The 16,451-nt window shown below is 47.7% G+C and overlaps 2 protein-coding genes across 2 annotated transcripts; both read right to left on the bottom strand.

The window, feature by feature from the left end:
• Nucleotides 1–25: 25 nt before the first annotated feature.
• snx27b (sorting nexin 27b) lies at nucleotides 26–10,613 on the bottom strand. The gene is made up of 2 exons (XM_047016537.1): nucleotides 9,130–10,613; nucleotides 26–561 (listed from the first exon to the last, which is right to left on the bottom strand). Exons 1-2 carry the CDS (start codon nucleotides 9,450–9,452, stop codon nucleotides 261–263), a joined length of 624 nt encoding a protein of 207 aa, XP_046872493.1. The 5' UTR covers nucleotides 9,453–10,613; the 3' UTR covers nucleotides 26–260.
• A 75-nt stretch (nucleotides 10,614–10,688) lies between these two features.
• Nucleotides 10,689–12,170, bottom strand: LOC124464723 (ictacalcin-like). Its single transcript, XM_047016538.1, has 3 exons — nucleotides 12,064–12,170; nucleotides 11,364–11,506; nucleotides 10,689–11,019 (listed from the first exon to the last, which is right to left on the bottom strand). The coding sequence occupies exons 2-3, from the start codon at nucleotides 11,499–11,501 to the stop codon at nucleotides 10,879–10,881; spliced, it is 279 nt and encodes a 92-aa protein (XP_046872494.1). The 5' UTR covers nucleotides 11,502–11,506; nucleotides 12,064–12,170; the 3' UTR covers nucleotides 10,689–10,878.
• Nucleotides 12,171–16,451: the final 4,281 nt, after the last annotated feature.

Raw genomic sequence — 16,451 nt, 5'->3', positions numbered from 1 at the left:
GAGAGAGAGAGAGAGAGAGAGAGAAAGAGAGAGAGGGAGGGAGGTGGGATGGTGGAGACCGAAAGAGAGGGAGCAAAGAGAGAAAGAAAAAGTGGACAGATCCATAGAACAGATGTTAGACCAAAACAAGCAAACGCTGAACTCCTGATCAATACCAGGGTGAGTGACAGCTGGGAGGTCAGGGTAGCTCGATGTTAGCAGGGCCGACTGAAAACCTGTCATGAACAGAACCCTGAAGGAACAGGCCTGGCCTTGGTGCGCTAGGACACAAATAAGAGTTTGGTTTGTTTTGCGTTGATGAGGAGGACAGAAAGGCTGAGCCCACACACCACAAACTTCTCCTGGTTAAGCTCGGTGTGTTTGTAGGTGGGCACAGAGATGGGCACGGCCTGCTTATCGGAGTAGTCGTAGCAGGACAGGGCCGAGCCGTCGTCCCCAGGGTCCATGCAGTCTGCCTCCTGGGGAGCCACGGACAGCACGGCCAGGACCAGCTGCCTCTCCCCCGCCCGGATCAGCTCCACTACCTGCTTGTGGGTGGCCCCCTCCACGTTCATCCCGTTCCTGCCAGAGGGAGGAGAGAGGACGGAAGGAGGCCAGGTCAGTAACATCATGGAGACAGGGACCAGATAAAGGAGACAAGGAGGAACATGGGAGAAGATGGGAGGAGAGGAGGGTGGAGGAGAGGAGGGGGGAGGAGGTGAGGAGGGTGGAGGAGGGGGGAGGTGAGGAGGGGGGAGGTGAGGAGGGGGGAGGAGGGTGGAGGAGGAGAGGGGGGAGGAGAGGAGGGGGGAGTGGGGGAGGAGAAGAGGGTGGAGAAGAGGAGGGTGGAGGAAGGGGGAGGTGAGGGGGGGGAGGAGGGTGGATGAGTGGAGGGTGGATGAGAGGAGGGTGGAGGAGAGGAGGGTGGAGGAGAGGAGGGTGGAGGAGAGGAGGGTGGAGGGTGGATGAGAGGAGGGTGGAGGAGAGGAGGGTGGAGGAGAGGAGGGTGGATGAGAGGAGGGTGGAGGAGAGGAGGGTGGAGGAGGGTGGAGGAGAGGAGGGTGGAGGAGAGGGGACAGTGAATTTAGCTTCATCCACCAAGTCTAGTCACGGATGTCACAGGCAGACTCAAATGAAACTATAAAACAACCAGATGAGCTGGCTGCTCCTGACTCCCAGACAGTCCTTGTGTCCCTTAGATGATGTGTGTGTGACTACTGTTCTAAGATAGCCATGCATCAGGGCCACGTGCCCACACTGCAGTGGCCTCTCTGGGTCCCTTAGAAACTACAGCTCTGTTTCAGCTGACAAAACACAGACACCAGTCAGACCAACATGAGTTTAGACTGTCCAACACACACAGAAGCACTAGATGTCATAAGAGAGAGAAAGGGAGGGGGAGGCGAGAGAGTGTTCAAGGTTATGTGTGGAAAACATTTCCTAATAAAAATAGGACAGGGAGTAACTGTACTGTTTAAATGCCGCAGCAGAGAGACAAGCAATTCCATCATGTAGAGACCAGCAGAGCCAGCTCCTGAGATGACTGGGTTTGACACCTAGTTTGGAATACACACACATTGCACAGACAATCTGTGTGAGAGATTTTGTGGATGTTTGTGTATGTGTGGATGTAGTGTGTGTGTGTGTATGTAGTGTGTGTATGTAGTGTGTGTGTGTGTGTGCATGTAGTGTGTGTGTGCATGTAGTGTGTGTGTGTGTGCATGTAGTGTGTGTGTGCATGTAGTGTGTGTGTGTGCATGTAGTGTACGGGCGTAAGAAAGGCGAGGAATTGATTGATGAAGTTCTTCCTCTTCCTCTTCAAGGCTGAAGTGTAATTAAATTACAGAGAACTAAATTGGATTTAGTTCTCACGCGGGGAATCAAGATTAGTGATGTCATTGTTCATACCCACAATCCTATATTATCAGACCACTGCCTGGTAACCTTTAAAATGGATCTCTGCCAGAGCCTTGGAGGCACCCAGAATATTTCTATTAGCCGCTGCTTAACCCCAAATACAGCTCTGGAACTGGCTAGTATTCTACCCGCTGCACTAGAAGCACTTGATGTCCCGAATAAATCATTAAATGCTAAAACAAGGGATCTGAATTTGGTTCTTCAGCAATCCCTAGATTCTGTTGCTCCACTCAAACCAAGGAAAAGAATAGACAAGAAACTGGCTCCATGGTATTCAGAGGAAACCCGCACTCTCAAGAGGTCCACTAGAAAATTAGAGCGTAAGTGGCGTACCACTAAATTGGAGGTTTTCCGCCTGGCCTGGAAGGACAGCCAAATAGAGTACAATCAAGTCCTCATCAGGTCCAGATCAGAATATTTCTCTAAGTTGATTAGTAAGAACAAACACAACACTAAGTTCCTATTTGATACTGTTGCAAAACTCACTAAGAAAAGTACACTCTGTGTTAGTTCAGATCTCTCTCCCAATGATTTCTTAGATTTCTTTGACCAAAAAATCTATGCAATAAGGGACAAACTACAGACTAGTCCTGGAGGAGTGGCCATCAACACTGATTTTCCCTCTGTACCCAGCATTCTGCATGTTGAGACTCTCACTCACTTTAACCCTATTTCTATGGAAGCATTCATCAAGCTGATAGATTCCTCGAAACCCACTAGCTGCCTTCTCGATCCCCTCCCTGCCAAACTTTGTAGGGAACTTCTCCATATTATTGGACCGCCCATGCTTAGTATTATTAATGAATCTCTTGTAACTGGACAAGTCCCTGACGATTTCAAACAAGCTATTATCAAGCCCCTTCTTAAAAAACCAAACCTGGATCCAGGTTGTCTTAGCAATTACAGGCCCATTTCAAATTTGCCATCTCTCTCCAAAATTTTGGAAAAAGCTGTGGCAAAACAGCTCACTGAGCACCTCTCCTCAAATCAGCTCTATGAACCTCTCCAGTCTGGATTTCGTCTTCACCACAGCACTGAAACTGCATTAGCCAAGGTAGTCAATGATCTATTATTAGCCTCTGACGCGGGCTTTAGCTCTGTCCTTGTTCTTCTAGACCTAAGTGCAGCTTTTGACACTGTAGATCATGAGATTCTCCTGGAACGTATGGAGAACTATGTTGGGATTTCTGGTACTTCACTTCAGTGGTTCAGATCGTATCTATCTGATAGATCACAATATGTCCACTATGATGGTTGCTCATCCAGCAGCTCCATTGTAAAATACGGAGTACCACAGGGTTCAGTTTTAGGCCCTCTGTTATTTTCACTCTATATGTTGCCTTTAGGAAACATAATTAGAAGTTTTGGGGTAGATTTTCACTGCTATGCAGATGATACTCAGCTATACATGTCTATAAAGCCGGGAGAGTTTCCACATGCTATGGAAACCTGTGTTTCCGGGTTGAAAACTTGGATGACTGCAAATTTCCTTCTTCTTAATTCGGATAAAACCGAGGTTCAAATTTTTGGTCCGAAAAAACACCGAAATAATTTATCCCATCTAACCTTAGACTTAGACGGCGTCAAAGTATCTCAAAGCCAGCTGGTAAAAAATCTGGGAGTCACAATGGACCCAGACCTTTCGTTTGAGTACCATATTAAGCAAATCACCAGAACAGCATTTTTCCATCTGCGTAATATTGCCAAAATACGAAAATTCCTCTCAAAGGATGATGCTGAAAAACTAATACATGCTTTTGTTACGTCCCGATTGGACTACTGCAATGTGTTGTTCTCTGGCCTCCCAATTACCTACCTAAAAAACTTACAGCGGGTGCAAAATGCTGCTGCTAGACTATTGACTAAAACTAGAAAGTTTGATCATATAACATCGACTCTTATCTCTTTACACTGGCTCCCTATCCAAACCAGAGCTGATTTCAAAGTTCTACTACTAACTTACAAATCTCTGCATGGATTGGCACCACTGTACCTCTCCGGTCTCCTTGCACCCTATTGCCCCGCAAGGTCTCTAAGATCTCAAAATGCCGGCTATCTGGTAATACCCAAAGTTAAGAAAAAAACTGCTGGAGGTAGGGCGTTCTCATATAGAGCACCTCTTCTTTGGAACAAATTACCCATCTCAATTAAGGAAGCTGATACTGTCTCGACATTTAAAACTAGATTAAAAACGTTCTTGTTTAGTCAATTCTATGATTGTTAAAGGGAAGTATGTGTGTACTTTCTATGTAAACCTGGGATGTGTGCTTGCCTATGTGTGTATCACATGTAACTTTTAAATTTTAATTATAGCTTATGTTCACATTGCCCAGCTAGATGTTACAAATAAAGTAAACCTGTTACTGTATATTGTTAGTATTATTATTATTATAGTTCCGTTGCTGTATATTGTTACTGTTATAGTTTTTATTACTAGTTGGAGACAACGGGGGACTGGCTGTTTTCATCCTTATTCGTATAAGTATAACCTACTTTAGAGTTCTTTCCCCTGGAACAGATTTCATGTTCCAACTGAGGGGGGCTGTCGTTGTTTTGGTGTGTGGGGCTGCATCAAATACCCTTTTTGCTCTGTTAAATTGCTGCACTAGTCCACACTTGACCGGTGGGGATCTCATTCTATTTTGACTGTAACTGTTAGCTGCTCCTGGCATTCTCTAATCCCTGCTCTCCTCTCTGTCCCCCCCCCACACATTCCCTGTGGTGTGGGGGGTTTGAGCTGTCAGGACCTGCTTGGTCGTCGGTCTGCCAACGCTGAACCAGGTCGTCACCCGGAATCCAGTCTCCATGACGGCCAACAGCGAGTTTCCCGGTCCCATCCAACGTCTATAAAGCCGAACAATGGATTTTGGTGTTTCAAAACCCATTGACACTGTATGACTATGTTTAGCTTGTGTTCTGCTCCTCTCTCTTACCAACCGTCTCTGGAGGAGGGGATCCCTCTCTGAATTGCTCCTCCCAAGGTTTCTTCCATTTTTTCTCCCGGTGGGAGTTTTTCTGGGAGTTTTTCCTTGTCTTCCTTGAGGGTTTAGGTTGGTTGAGGGGCAGTTCTATGGGCGCATGTGAAGCCCTCTGTGACATGCTTGCGTGTAAAAAGGGCTATACAAATAAATTTGATTTGATTTGATTTGATTTGAAGTGTAAGTAGACAGATACGGTACTGGTGCCGTACTGTTGCTGTACTGGTGCCGTACTGGTGCCGTACTGGTGCTGTACTGGTGCCGTACTGGTGCCGTACTGGTGCTGTAGAGGGTTGTGTTGAGCGACACATCATGCATGCTTCATCTGGGAGGAAATGTCTGTTCTCCTCTCCTGTTGGTTTCTATGGCAATGCTTCCTTCCATCTCCAATACGAGTGCTTTAGTGCTTTAGAACACTTCAAGCTGTCGCTCATTTCTGACTCTGACAGTATGTAGATCACAGGCAGAAAACAGGCCGCATTACCGCTCCACCAGAGTCCAACTCAATAAACACACTTAGGGACTAAGTACCAGAGAAGATCCTACTTGAGAGGATCCAAGACTTCTTGGGCTTATTCTGTAAGACCAACATGCCAGTAAATGATGCCAGATATTGTGCCCAACACACACACACAGCTTCTGTAACACGAAGGTGCAGCATGAGCAGTGTATCAGCTATGGTCTGGCCTTCATAACTAACTCTGAATCCCGTCTGGGCCACAGTACAGTGTTCTGGTAACAGTGCAGGAAGCTATAACCCTGTCCTTGTTAAAGCCTTCACCGCTCAGAGGCATCTTATTGGTTTGGTGTGCTCATGTTAACCTTGTGGACATTTGAAACAGCATTGCAACACATACGTTCCTCATCAGTATTCAGCACAGGTTATCTTTCCAGTCACAGCCTGTATTCCCTCTAGACTCCTCCTCTTACTGCAGGTAGCCTAGATACAGACCTGGTACAGGCCTAGATACAGACCTGGTACAGGCCGCGCTGGCTTGTTTAACAGCACCACTCCTCCTCTTACTGCAGGTAGCCTAGATACAGACCTGGTACAGGCCTAGATACAGACCTGGTACAGGCCTAGATACAGACCTGGTACAGGCCTAGATACAGACCTGGTACAGGCCTAGATACAGACCTGGTACAGGCCTAGATACAGACCTGGTACAGGCCGCGCTGGCTTGTTTAACAGCACCACCCAGTCACACCAGAGCTAAGGGTTCACCAGCACAAGCAGCTAGGACAGAGTGAAGGGAACATTCACAGGGGTGCAGGGGTGGAGGGGTGGAGGAGTACGGGGTGGAGGGGTGGAGGAGTACAGGGGTGAAGGAGTACAGGGGTGGAGGAGTACAGGGGTGGAGGAGTACAGGGGTGGAGGAGTCAGGGGTGGAGGAGTGCAGGGGTGGAGGGGTGGAGGAGTACGGGGTGGAGGGGTGGAGGAGTACAGGGGTGAAGGAGTACAGGGGTGGAGGAGTACAGGGGTGGAGGAGTCAGGGGTGGAGGAGTGCAGGGGTGGAGGGGTGGAGGAGTACAGGGGTGGAGGGGTGGAGGAGTACAGGGGTGGAGGGGTGCAGGGGTGGAGGAGTACAGGGGTGGAGGAGTACAGGGGTGGAGGGGTGGAGGAGTACAGGGGTGGAGGGGCGGAGGGGTGGAGGAGTACAGGGGTGGAGGGGTGCAGGGGTGGAGGAGTACAGGGGTGGAGGGGTGCAGGAGTACAGGGGTGGAGGAGTACAGGGGTGGAGGAGTACAGGGGTGGAGGGGTGCAGGGGTGGAGAAGTACAGGGGTGGAGGGGTGGAGGAGTGCAGGGGTGGAGGAGTACAGGGGTGGAGGGGTGGAGGAGTACAGGGGTGGAGGGGTGCAGGGGTGGAGGAGTACAGGGGTGGAGGGGTGCAGGAGTACAGGGGTGGAGGAGTACAGGGGTGGAGGGGTGCAGGGGTGGAGGGGTGCAGGAGTACAGGGGTGGAGGAGTACAGGGGTGGAGGAGTACAGGGGTGGAGGAGTGCAGGGGTGGAGGGGTGCAGGGGTGGAGGGGTGCAGGGGTGGAGGAGTACAGGGGTGGAGGGGTGGAGGAGTGCAGGGGTGGAGGACTACAGGGGTGGAGGGGTGGAGGAGTACAGGGGTGGAGGGGTGCAGGGGTGGAGGAGTACAGGGGTGGAGGGGTGCAGGAGTACAGGGGTGGAGGAGTACAGGGGTGGAGGAGTACAGGAGTGGAGGGGTGCAGGAGTACAGGGGTGGAGGAGTACAGGGGTGGAGGAGTACAGGGGTGGAGGAGTGCAGGGGTGGAGGAGTGCAGGGGTGGAGGAGTACAGGGGTGGAGGAGTACAGGGGTGGAGGAGTGCAGGGGTGCAGGAGTACAGGGGTGGAGGAGTACAGGGGTGGAGGAGTACAGGGGTGGAGGGGTGGAGGAGTACAGGGGTGGAGGAGTGCAGGGGTGCAGGAGTACAGGGGTGGAGGAGTACAGGGGTGGAGGAGTACAGGGGTGGAGGGGTGGAGGAGTACAGGGGTGGAGGGGCGGAGGGGTGGAGGAGTACAGGGGTGGAGGAGTGCAGGGGTGGAGGGGTGCAGGGGTGGAGGGGTGCAGGAGTGGAGGGGTGCAGGAGTACAGGGGTGGAGGGGTGGAGGAGTGCAGGGGTGGAGGGGTGCAGGTGTGGAGGAGTACAGGGGTGGAGGGGTGCAGGGGTGGAGGAGTACAGGGGTGGAGGGGTGCAGGAGTACAGGGGTGGAGGAGTACAGGGGTGGAGGAGTACAGGGGTGGAGGGGTGCAGGGGTGGAGGGGTGCAGGAGTACAGGGGTGGAGGAGTACAGGGGTGGAGGAGTACAGGGGTGGAGGAGTGCAGGGGTGGAGGGGTGGAGGAGTGCAGGAGTGCAGGGGTGGAGGGGTGGAGGAGTACAGGGGTAGAGGGGGACAGGGGTGGAGGGGTGCAGGGGTGGAGCTGGTGATGATAAATGTGGTTACGTTATTCAGGCTGCACTCCTCCTTTCATACCAGACTGCTCCAGCTTTGTCTCCGACTGCAACATGAGACACGATCACAACTCCCCCGGGTGCACCACAACAACACACACTGGGCTGTGTTTCTGCCTCCCAGGACTAATCCTGGTCTGTACACATCAACACAAGGCTTCTTAGCATGCTGTCATTCTTAACGTGTGGGGAAAAGGGGTGAGGTCACTTCCACACCCAGAAACCGGCTCCCATACTGGGGTCAGCAAACTGCCAAGCTACGGTGAAACACCCAATCACAGAGCTAGGCCACAGCCAACAAATCAGGTCACAGAATAGAAGAGAAAGCAGAGCCAATCAGATTTCAGTTCTCTCTATCCCTCCACAGCAAGCGTCCTCCTCAGCAGTGCTCACGCGCACTCCCGCACTCCGCTCTGGTACTGATGCTGATCTGCACCCTGCTCCTCTCCATGGCAACAGAACCTAACATCGCCAAGCAGCTCTGTGCATACTAACAACATTGCTGCATAAAAATCCAGACGCCGTTTTTTACAACTGCATCAACACAATTGTTCAAAAAGAGACTTTAGGGTAGATTATGAACATGGCGCAATTTATTATGAAATTGGTTAGCCAAACGATGCAGGGCTCGTTTTGTTCAGATTAGATTTATATTCCGCTAGAGCTAGCTAGCTACATATAAAATAGCGAGTCTGTAGTTAGCTAAGTTAGTGGTATCATAATTGCAAGTGGCCTCACATAATTGCTACAGTACTCGTACTTTCCCTAAGTATCTTGGATGGCAAGTTGGCTTGTGGTGGTAGCTAGTAGTAGATTTGCATGAAGAGGAGTTTTTATATTTTATGGCAGTGTGACTTGAATTCCTAATGACTACAAACAGATAGTCCTTTCATGGGACGGCTAGTACTAACGACATTACCGCTTTTCTGCCCCGTATAGGAGCAGCGACCAGTTCCTCAATGGGGTTTCTGTGGCGTCAGAGGATGACTGATCAACCGCATTAGATGCAGACGTAGTTAGTTGACGTTATTGTTAGCTGGCTAATAAGCTAATTATTTACATGATTAATCAAGCTTGTTGTTCCACATCCCAAGCTGTGCGAACTGGCTTAATGTTTAACACCAGCAAAGACGGGAACACAAAAATCAAACACACACACACAGCTTAGTGGCTAGCCTAACTTCTTGAAGCTAGCAACCTTTAAGCAATAAGCTTGCATAACTGGCTAGCTAGCACTAGCTATGGAATGGATGTTATGCATTTGTTTTGTTAGTACTAGACTGCACTTACACTTCAAGAATACGGTCTCCTTTCGAGATACCAGCGCTGTCCGCTGCACCTCCTGGCAAAACAGCACTGACGTGCTGTAACGGGGCATACAATTCCCCGTTTATGCTCCGTAGTTGCCCACCTTCGCTCACTTGTCCCCGTACATTGAAACCATAGCCAGAGTCAGACTTGATGATCCGAACCAGTCGTGGGCCCGAAGTAACGGTGGTTGCTGCCTCGGAACCGCCACTGCCCGGTGCTGAGCTGACACTAGGGCCGTTAAGAGAAGTGCTCGGACACGTCGGGGCGGACGAACGATTACTATCTCCCTCAACGTCCGACATTTTCACTCAGGTTTCGTCTGCCAGGTTTAGCCTCCCACTCTTGAGAAGTGCCCCTCAGCATTAGCTGGATAGCTAGCTGGCTACAAGCTAGCTATCAGACTCAAATATAAACGACAAATGGTGCGAGTTGCGACGAGGTTTAACGAGCGAGAGCCGAGTCCAACCTGACTGTGTTCGTTTTTTCGCAAGACCAAACTAGATTAGACAATCCCTAGTGGTCACACTGTGCAGCACACTTGGAAATGATTTTAATATAAATATATATATATAGAGAGAGACATTTTTCCCCCCCAAAACTTTCCAGATTATGATCTAGGTTTTCACTGCAATAAGAAACTAAAATCAACATCTGCAATTTTTACTGTTCCTATGGTGTCTCCTTTTTTTAATATACACTGCTTCTGACAAAGACACAAGCAACACAAACCATGTTCATTTGTTGTGGTGAATGTTAAGTGTGTATCTGTCTGTCTTAGACCCAAGACGAAGAAGTTAGGAGTCAGGGGTAGAAAGTCCCTGGTTTTGAAAGATTTTGTAAAAAGTTTCAAAATTAGGTTTTGAAGATTGAAAAAACATTCCCCCAGAAAAGGTTTGAAAAATTGTTTTTTCCCCGCAGTAGGCCTAGTCTTGTTCCGGCAGTAGGCCTAGTCTTGTTCTGGCAGTAGGCCTTGTCTTGTTCCCGCAGTAGGCCTAGTCTTGTTCCGGCAGTAGGCCTTGTCTTGTTCCCGCAGTAGGCCTAGTCTTGTTCCCGCAGTAGGCCTTGTCTTGTTCCCGCAGTAGGCCTAGTCTTGTTCCGGCAGTAGGCCTTGTCTTGTTCCCGCAGTAGGCCTAGTCTTGTTCCGGCAGTAGGCCTAGTCTTGTTCCGGCAGTAGGCCTAGTCTTGTTCCGGCAGTAGGCCTAGTCTTGTTCCGGCAGTAGGCCTATTCTTGACGTGACTCTGAGGTGAGGGGATGTTCTGGCAGCTTTACTCTGCAGGAGGCTATAATGAAGTTCTTTATTTACAAAAGGTTGTGTGGAAGACCCTTGGTTAGCATCCCTGAAAGCCTGAATATCCCAGAAGATTCTCTCTGTTGTCGAAGAACAGCTTCAATCTGGGTTCTCATTTAGCTGGATTTCTGGTCATGAAATATCAGTGGTTCCACATTGTATGAACTACATCATATATTGCATTATCCCTGGTATCTGTCCAGACACCCCCCCCCCCCCCCTCTACCAGAAAGAACAAATAAATCACACTTTCTGGAAAAGATATGAAAATAGTTTATTTCGTTTTCTTCTTCCTTTAAAATCCACTTTTTTAAACACAAGACAAAATGACCCCACATGACACGTTTACCTTTGAACTGGCTTTAAGGGTCTTTCCACAGCATACAGTACATTCATTCATGTGCTGCAGTTCAGTGGACAGTGGCTAGGTGGTGCTGGTTCATTTCTTGGTGAAGAACTCGTTGCACATCATGGTCAAGCAGGCAACCAGTGTGACATACTCCTGGAAGTCCACAATACCGTCCTTGTTTGCATCCAGATCTTTGAAGATCTTATCAACTGCAGCTTGGTCAGCGATTTTCTGTAATTTTGTGAAAGAGGGAGGATAGGGAGAGAGAGACAAAGAAAGGTAGTGGGAGTAAAAGGGAGAGAGTGAGAAAGAGTGTGACTTTCAGACTTTTAACTACCAAATCTGGTATCATGACATAGTCTGATCTAGGATTCACACAGTCAGACATTGCAGCTTGGTGTGACCTGTGTGCTTGCAGGGTTGTGTGTGTGTAACAGGTTGTGCTTGCAGGGTTGTGTGTGTGTAACAGGTTGTGCTTGCAGGGTTGTGTGTGTGTAACAGGTTGTGCTTGCAGGGTTGTGTGTGTGTAACAGGTTGTGCTTGCAGGGTTGTGTGTGTGTAACAGGTCTGCTCACCCCCAGTATGTCCTTCAGCTCATTATTGAGCAGATCCTTCAATTCACCCTTGCTGAGTGTTGTCTTGTCGCCCTCTTTACCGGAGTACTTGTGGAAAGCTCCGATGAGCAGTGCCATGGCCTTCTGGATATCAGACATGGTCTCTGCAATGTGCCAAAGCCAGGGCTTAGTTTGATTATAAAACTGAATTGTTCCATCCAATTAATAAGAATCAATGACAAAAAGTAGGGTTGTACTACATGTAATGCTTTATTTTCAGCGGCATTTGTAATTTCATTTTGCACAAATTTTCTGTCTGAATGATTTTTTTTTTCTGACTCGAGAAAATAGCGAGAAGAAATGAAAGAGAGGCTGCAGTAGTAATGAGAGTGTAGAGAGGTAAGCAGAGAGAGAGAGGTGGACGTGGAGGCTTGTTCAACTGTCCAACTGTCTCTGTCTGGGTCTGTTGACCTCAGTTGCTAACAGATAGTAACTAAATGATAGATCTGTTCTGAAACCCAACCAGGCTGTACTGCGAGACAGAGGGTCATGAAATGAACCGAAGGAATGAAAGACGGCACAGAGCCAGTTTGCCTACGTCACACATACAAAGAAGAAAACTTTTTTTGTACAACACAAAAGCAACATCAAATGTTATTTTGGCTACCCAGGAAACATAATTAAATTGGAAACAAGTTACAGCTACAATTAATGTACTCACCAAAGTTGCAGTTATCACAGCTGGATGAAAAAGTGAGAGAGTACAAAGAAGTGAGGGAGAGGAGGCAGAGAAAGGACTTTTATACAGAGGCAGGCACACCCTCTGCCACAACCCACCCTCCCTCCCTCCCTCCCTTCATGTGTAAGCAGGAGTAGAGAAGTTCCTGACTGTCTTCAAAGAGCTGACCGTTAAACTGGTTTTATCCACACCTATACAAACACTATGAGTCATAGACTTTTTCGTTACCCTTAATCCCACTTTCTGTGCAGTAAAGACTTATTTAGTTCATTTAAAGTTTGTGCAATTTAAAACTACAGCAATGTTAGGCGTTTGTGTGATGCCTCTTTTCTTGGTTGCATAATAAATGCAGGATTATCCTGTCTGGATTTGCTGAATGAGAGGAAGTGAAGTAAAGAGAATGTTGTATCGTTGATGTTTGTTGTACGTTTTATTCCATCAAAAACCTTAATTCTGGAGTCTATGGTTGGTTTATTGCATTGAAATGACTGTGTGTAGGGCTACCATTACTCGCTTTGGAATGGAAATAGCCTGCCACGCCCTGTCTCCTCTGTTCAATCACACATCCAGACCCTGGGGCCAGAGACTGCAGTAGAATGACATCACGGGGTCATAGGACCTGAGCAATAGCTCTTTTTGAAAACCCAAACCAGCCATGCCTTAGGTGTGTAGCCTGCAAGCCTCCTCCACTTACCTGTCTGGGACAAGATGGGACTGAATCATTGACTGTCAAAATGAAAAGGCTGGTTAAAAGAGAGAGGTGTAAAAGAGATGGAGAGATAGAGTTTGTTAGAGAGAAAGGGTTTAGTTGTCGGTCAAACCTTAAGGCCTATCCCTCTGAATCAACAGCTCTCTGCAGCCTCTGTGTTGACCGCGCAGCGATGGCTTTATGAGGGACCATTTAAAGCAGGTGTGTTTGTGCAAAGATAAACGATGTAGATCAGACGCTCGGCCTCCTATAATCCTGCTTTGTCGTATACAGCTAGTCTCTGTTTGAAGAGCAGAGGAGCCTGGGAGAGATATGGTCACGTCATTTATGTTTGCTGTTCCATATTCACCAACACTACGCCTGTGAAATCGGATAATGTGCAACATGACAAGTGTCTGCCTGATTATACTTCCTTTAGTTATAGATAGTGAACAGACATATAGAGAGTGAACAGAGATATATTTGTGCTTGCGCTTCTGTGTAGCGCTGCTGCAGCTAGTTGATGAGGACTGGAATGGGAGATTGATCTCTCATCTTCACAATGGTCCGATTAAGCATGTCTGTGCGAAACAAGCAGTGTTTGCAAAATCCTGTTTCCTCTAGATAAAGTGACTGAACAGAGATGATGGGGAAATATTTGGTTGGAGAGAGAGAAAAAGCCAGAGAAAAAAGGCAGTTGGTAAACTTGGCAACCACTTTGCCATTATGTAACTAAAATGGTGATTCATTCAAATATAATTTAGTGTGTGTGTTTGTATCTGTGTGTGCATTAGAGAAAAAGAGAGATAAATGAAAAAAGGAGAGAGAAAGAGGGATAAAGTGTGTGTGTGAGAGAGAGGGAAAGAGACAGAGAGAGAGAGACAGAGAGAGAGAGAGAGAGAGAGAGAGAGAGAGAGAGAGAGAGAGAGAGAGAGAGAGAGAGAGAGAGAGAGAGAGAGAGAGAGAGAGAGAGAGAGAGAGAGAGAGAGAGAGAGAGGGAAACAGCGCCAGGGAGTGAGATAGAGAAGGTGTAGCTCGATCAAATCTTTTCTGGAATGTTTCTGGTAACTAAAAACACACCTGCAATTAGCTATGCTTGTTAATAGTTAGGGTTGGGTAACCTGATAGAATAGACAAAGCCTGCGATGAAGGAAGGGAGATAAGGTCACAATGTAAAAGCTAAACTCCAGGTTTGCACCAGGTTTGCACATACACGTTTCTATCTCACACTTTAATTATGAGTCCAAAATGCATACGGGTTGTTTTACATGTCTGTTGTTTACACATGTTAAATGCTGTAGGAAAACTCAAACTGAGGTCGAAGTTTATATGCACACGAAAGCAGTTCTTAGTAAATGGGATACAAAACATGGATGCTCAGTCACAGAGTGGCCGCTGTCCTGCTACTGTCGAGCAGGCCCACAGAGGCCTGCTGAGGACGCGAATGGGCTTGCCTTCAAGCCGACGCCCAAGCTTGAAAGCAGGAACTAGAGTAGGAATATACGCACATGCTGGATGAATCCTACTAGCCACAGGAATCTGTTTTTTCCCCCTCTGACTCACCAGTAGAGAATCTTCTCATATTGTAACTCGCTGGTGCATGGAACTTTCTCAGAGGGAATTCAGAAATGTTTGCTTGATGTGCAGTGGTGGTATTGAAATGTATCTGTGCACCACAGTACTGTGTGGGGCTGTGAAGGTCTGGCATGTTTGGCAACCTGTGCTTACTGTGGATCTGGAGGGAAGGGTACAAGAGCTGAAGAAAGCTTTCCACAACTACCCAGGGGCTGTCGTCAGTGTGTGTGTGAGTGTGTGTGCTAGTTAGAGGTTTATAGTGAGGAAGAGGCTTAATTGCTTATTAAAGAAGTTAAGAAAAAATTTAAAGAGTCTTTGGTTAAATGAAAGCCAGATGAGGCTTGTTTGCTCCTCCTTCTCTCTGTCCCTCTATTTCTGCTCTTTTTTCCTCCATTTTCTTCCTTCCATCTCCCGCTCTGTCAGCTCCATGTCTGTCCAGGCTCGTCCAGGATTGCTGTGTATGTCAGCTTGGCATAATGACTTGGGGAAGTTAAGACTTGTGATTTGCGTCCGCACCCTGTACAGTATGGGATGTCTGTGTAGGTTTTACATCTGATATATAGATTTTTACAGACAAAGACATAGAGTGACCTTTGTTCTGTCTTTCAGTGGCTGTAAAAGCATGCCTACACCCACACTGAGGCAACTTTGGTGCAACTCCGTTTAGTTCATTACTATTTTATTAGCTGAGTTTTGGCTGTTTGTGCCTGGAATCGAAGGAGAGCATTAATAACAGAACTGCCGTCAGCGGTCTATTGTTGTGCAGAAAACAAGGTTCCCTTTATTCAGTTTGGCTTGATTTAACTTGTCAGTTAGTGTAGAGGAACACATACAGTATTACACTGCCTCTTTACAGCCCTGTTCTGTTCAACATTGAGTTTCCTCATTTGCTCTCTCCTTCAATATACACAAAAACCCCCCCAAACCCCCCCAAACAGCCACGCACAGTAACCTGTAAGTGTATCTGTGGGATACCCTCAGCATTAGTAACTTGTGAGTGTATCTGTGGGATACCCTCAGCATTAGTAACTTGTGAGTGTATCTGTGCTGTCTGCTCTTTCCGACAGTGGAAAACTACAGCCACCCCCCCTACCCCCTCCCTTCTCTTCTCTCGTTCACTCCCTCATTTCACCCTCTCATGTTCTCCTCCCTCGCTCTACCGTTCCTCTCTTTTTGTAGCTCTCTTCTGTTGTCAAACCAACAACTATGTCGAACATCTTTTATTAGCTCAGGGACAATTTGATCTGTGATACGGAATGCCCCTTCCCTCTCTTCAGGAGGGAAGAGAGACAGTGAAGGGGACTCAGCGTGTCCCATCAGATACACAGGAGAGAAGAGAGACAGTGAAGGGGACTCAGCGTGTCCCATCAGATACACAGGAGAGAAGAGAGACAGTGAAGGGGACTCAGCGTGTCCCATCAGATACACAGGAGAGAAGAGAGACAGTGAAGGGGACTCAGCGTGTCCCATCAGATACACAGGAGGGAAGGGATCATCCTTTACAAAGTCTGCTGCAACAGGTCTCTGCAGAATGTGACCGGTCCCTTGAGACTGATATTTGACTGGTCTTTGAATAATAACAAAACAGTGTGGGATATGATGGGAGGGTGTGATTTCCATAAATTCATTTGTTAAGGACACATTTGAATTTGATGGTTTAAATGATAAGTAAAGCAGGTTTGGAGCTTGTAAACACACATACACACACGTGCACACACACATATACACACGTGCACACACACATACACATACACACACGTGCACACACACACGTGCACACACAGCCACAATAGCGTGGGTGTACAGTATGTGAGTCATCATCTTCACTACGATGAAGCTTGAGAGGATGTGTTCATGTTGTATTACCAGACTCCTACGCATTTGTGCCACAGGCAAACTTCATGAATTAGCTGCTTAAATTCGGAATAAAACTTCTGAATAAAAACGCTTAACTTCATTCGACTGTTTTCAGCCGTTGTATAACATCCATTGTACGGCCTCACATGATTGTCTTTTGAAACAAGCTAAGACTCATGATCAGGGTGTTCCCCTTTACACAGTAAGTAATAGGCTGAGTGACCCAAAGCCAGGCAGTTAGTCTAAGCAC

The sequence above is a fragment of the Hypomesus transpacificus genome, unplaced genomic scaffold (assembly GCF_021917145.1).
Source record: "Hypomesus transpacificus isolate Combined female unplaced genomic scaffold, fHypTra1 scaffold_396, whole genome shotgun sequence".
NCBI classification, from domain to species: domain Eukaryota; kingdom Metazoa; phylum Chordata; class Actinopteri; order Osmeriformes; family Osmeridae; genus Hypomesus; species Hypomesus transpacificus.
Note: the sequence above shows the minus strand (reverse complement) of the source record. Positions and strands in the feature narration are given on the sequence as shown.

Excerpts from the sequence above, each read along its gene's own strand:
- snx27b (XM_047016537.1), bottom strand. The coding sequence starts at position 9,452 with ATGTCGGACGTTGAGGGAGATAGTAATCGTTCGTCCGCCCCGACGTGT. Across the intron at positions 562-9,129 it reads GGAGACCGTATTCTTGAAGT|GAACGGGATGAACGTGGAGG; the intron begins GTAAGTGCAGTC and ends TCCCTCTGGCAG.
- LOC124464723 (XM_047016538.1), bottom strand. The coding sequence starts at position 11,501 with ATGTCTGATATCCAGAAGGCCATGGCACTGCTCATCGGAGCTTTCCAC. Across the intron at positions 11,020-11,363 it reads AGCTGAAGGACATACTGGGG|AAAATCGCTGACCAAGCTGC; the intron begins GTGAGCAGACCT and ends ACAAAATTACAG.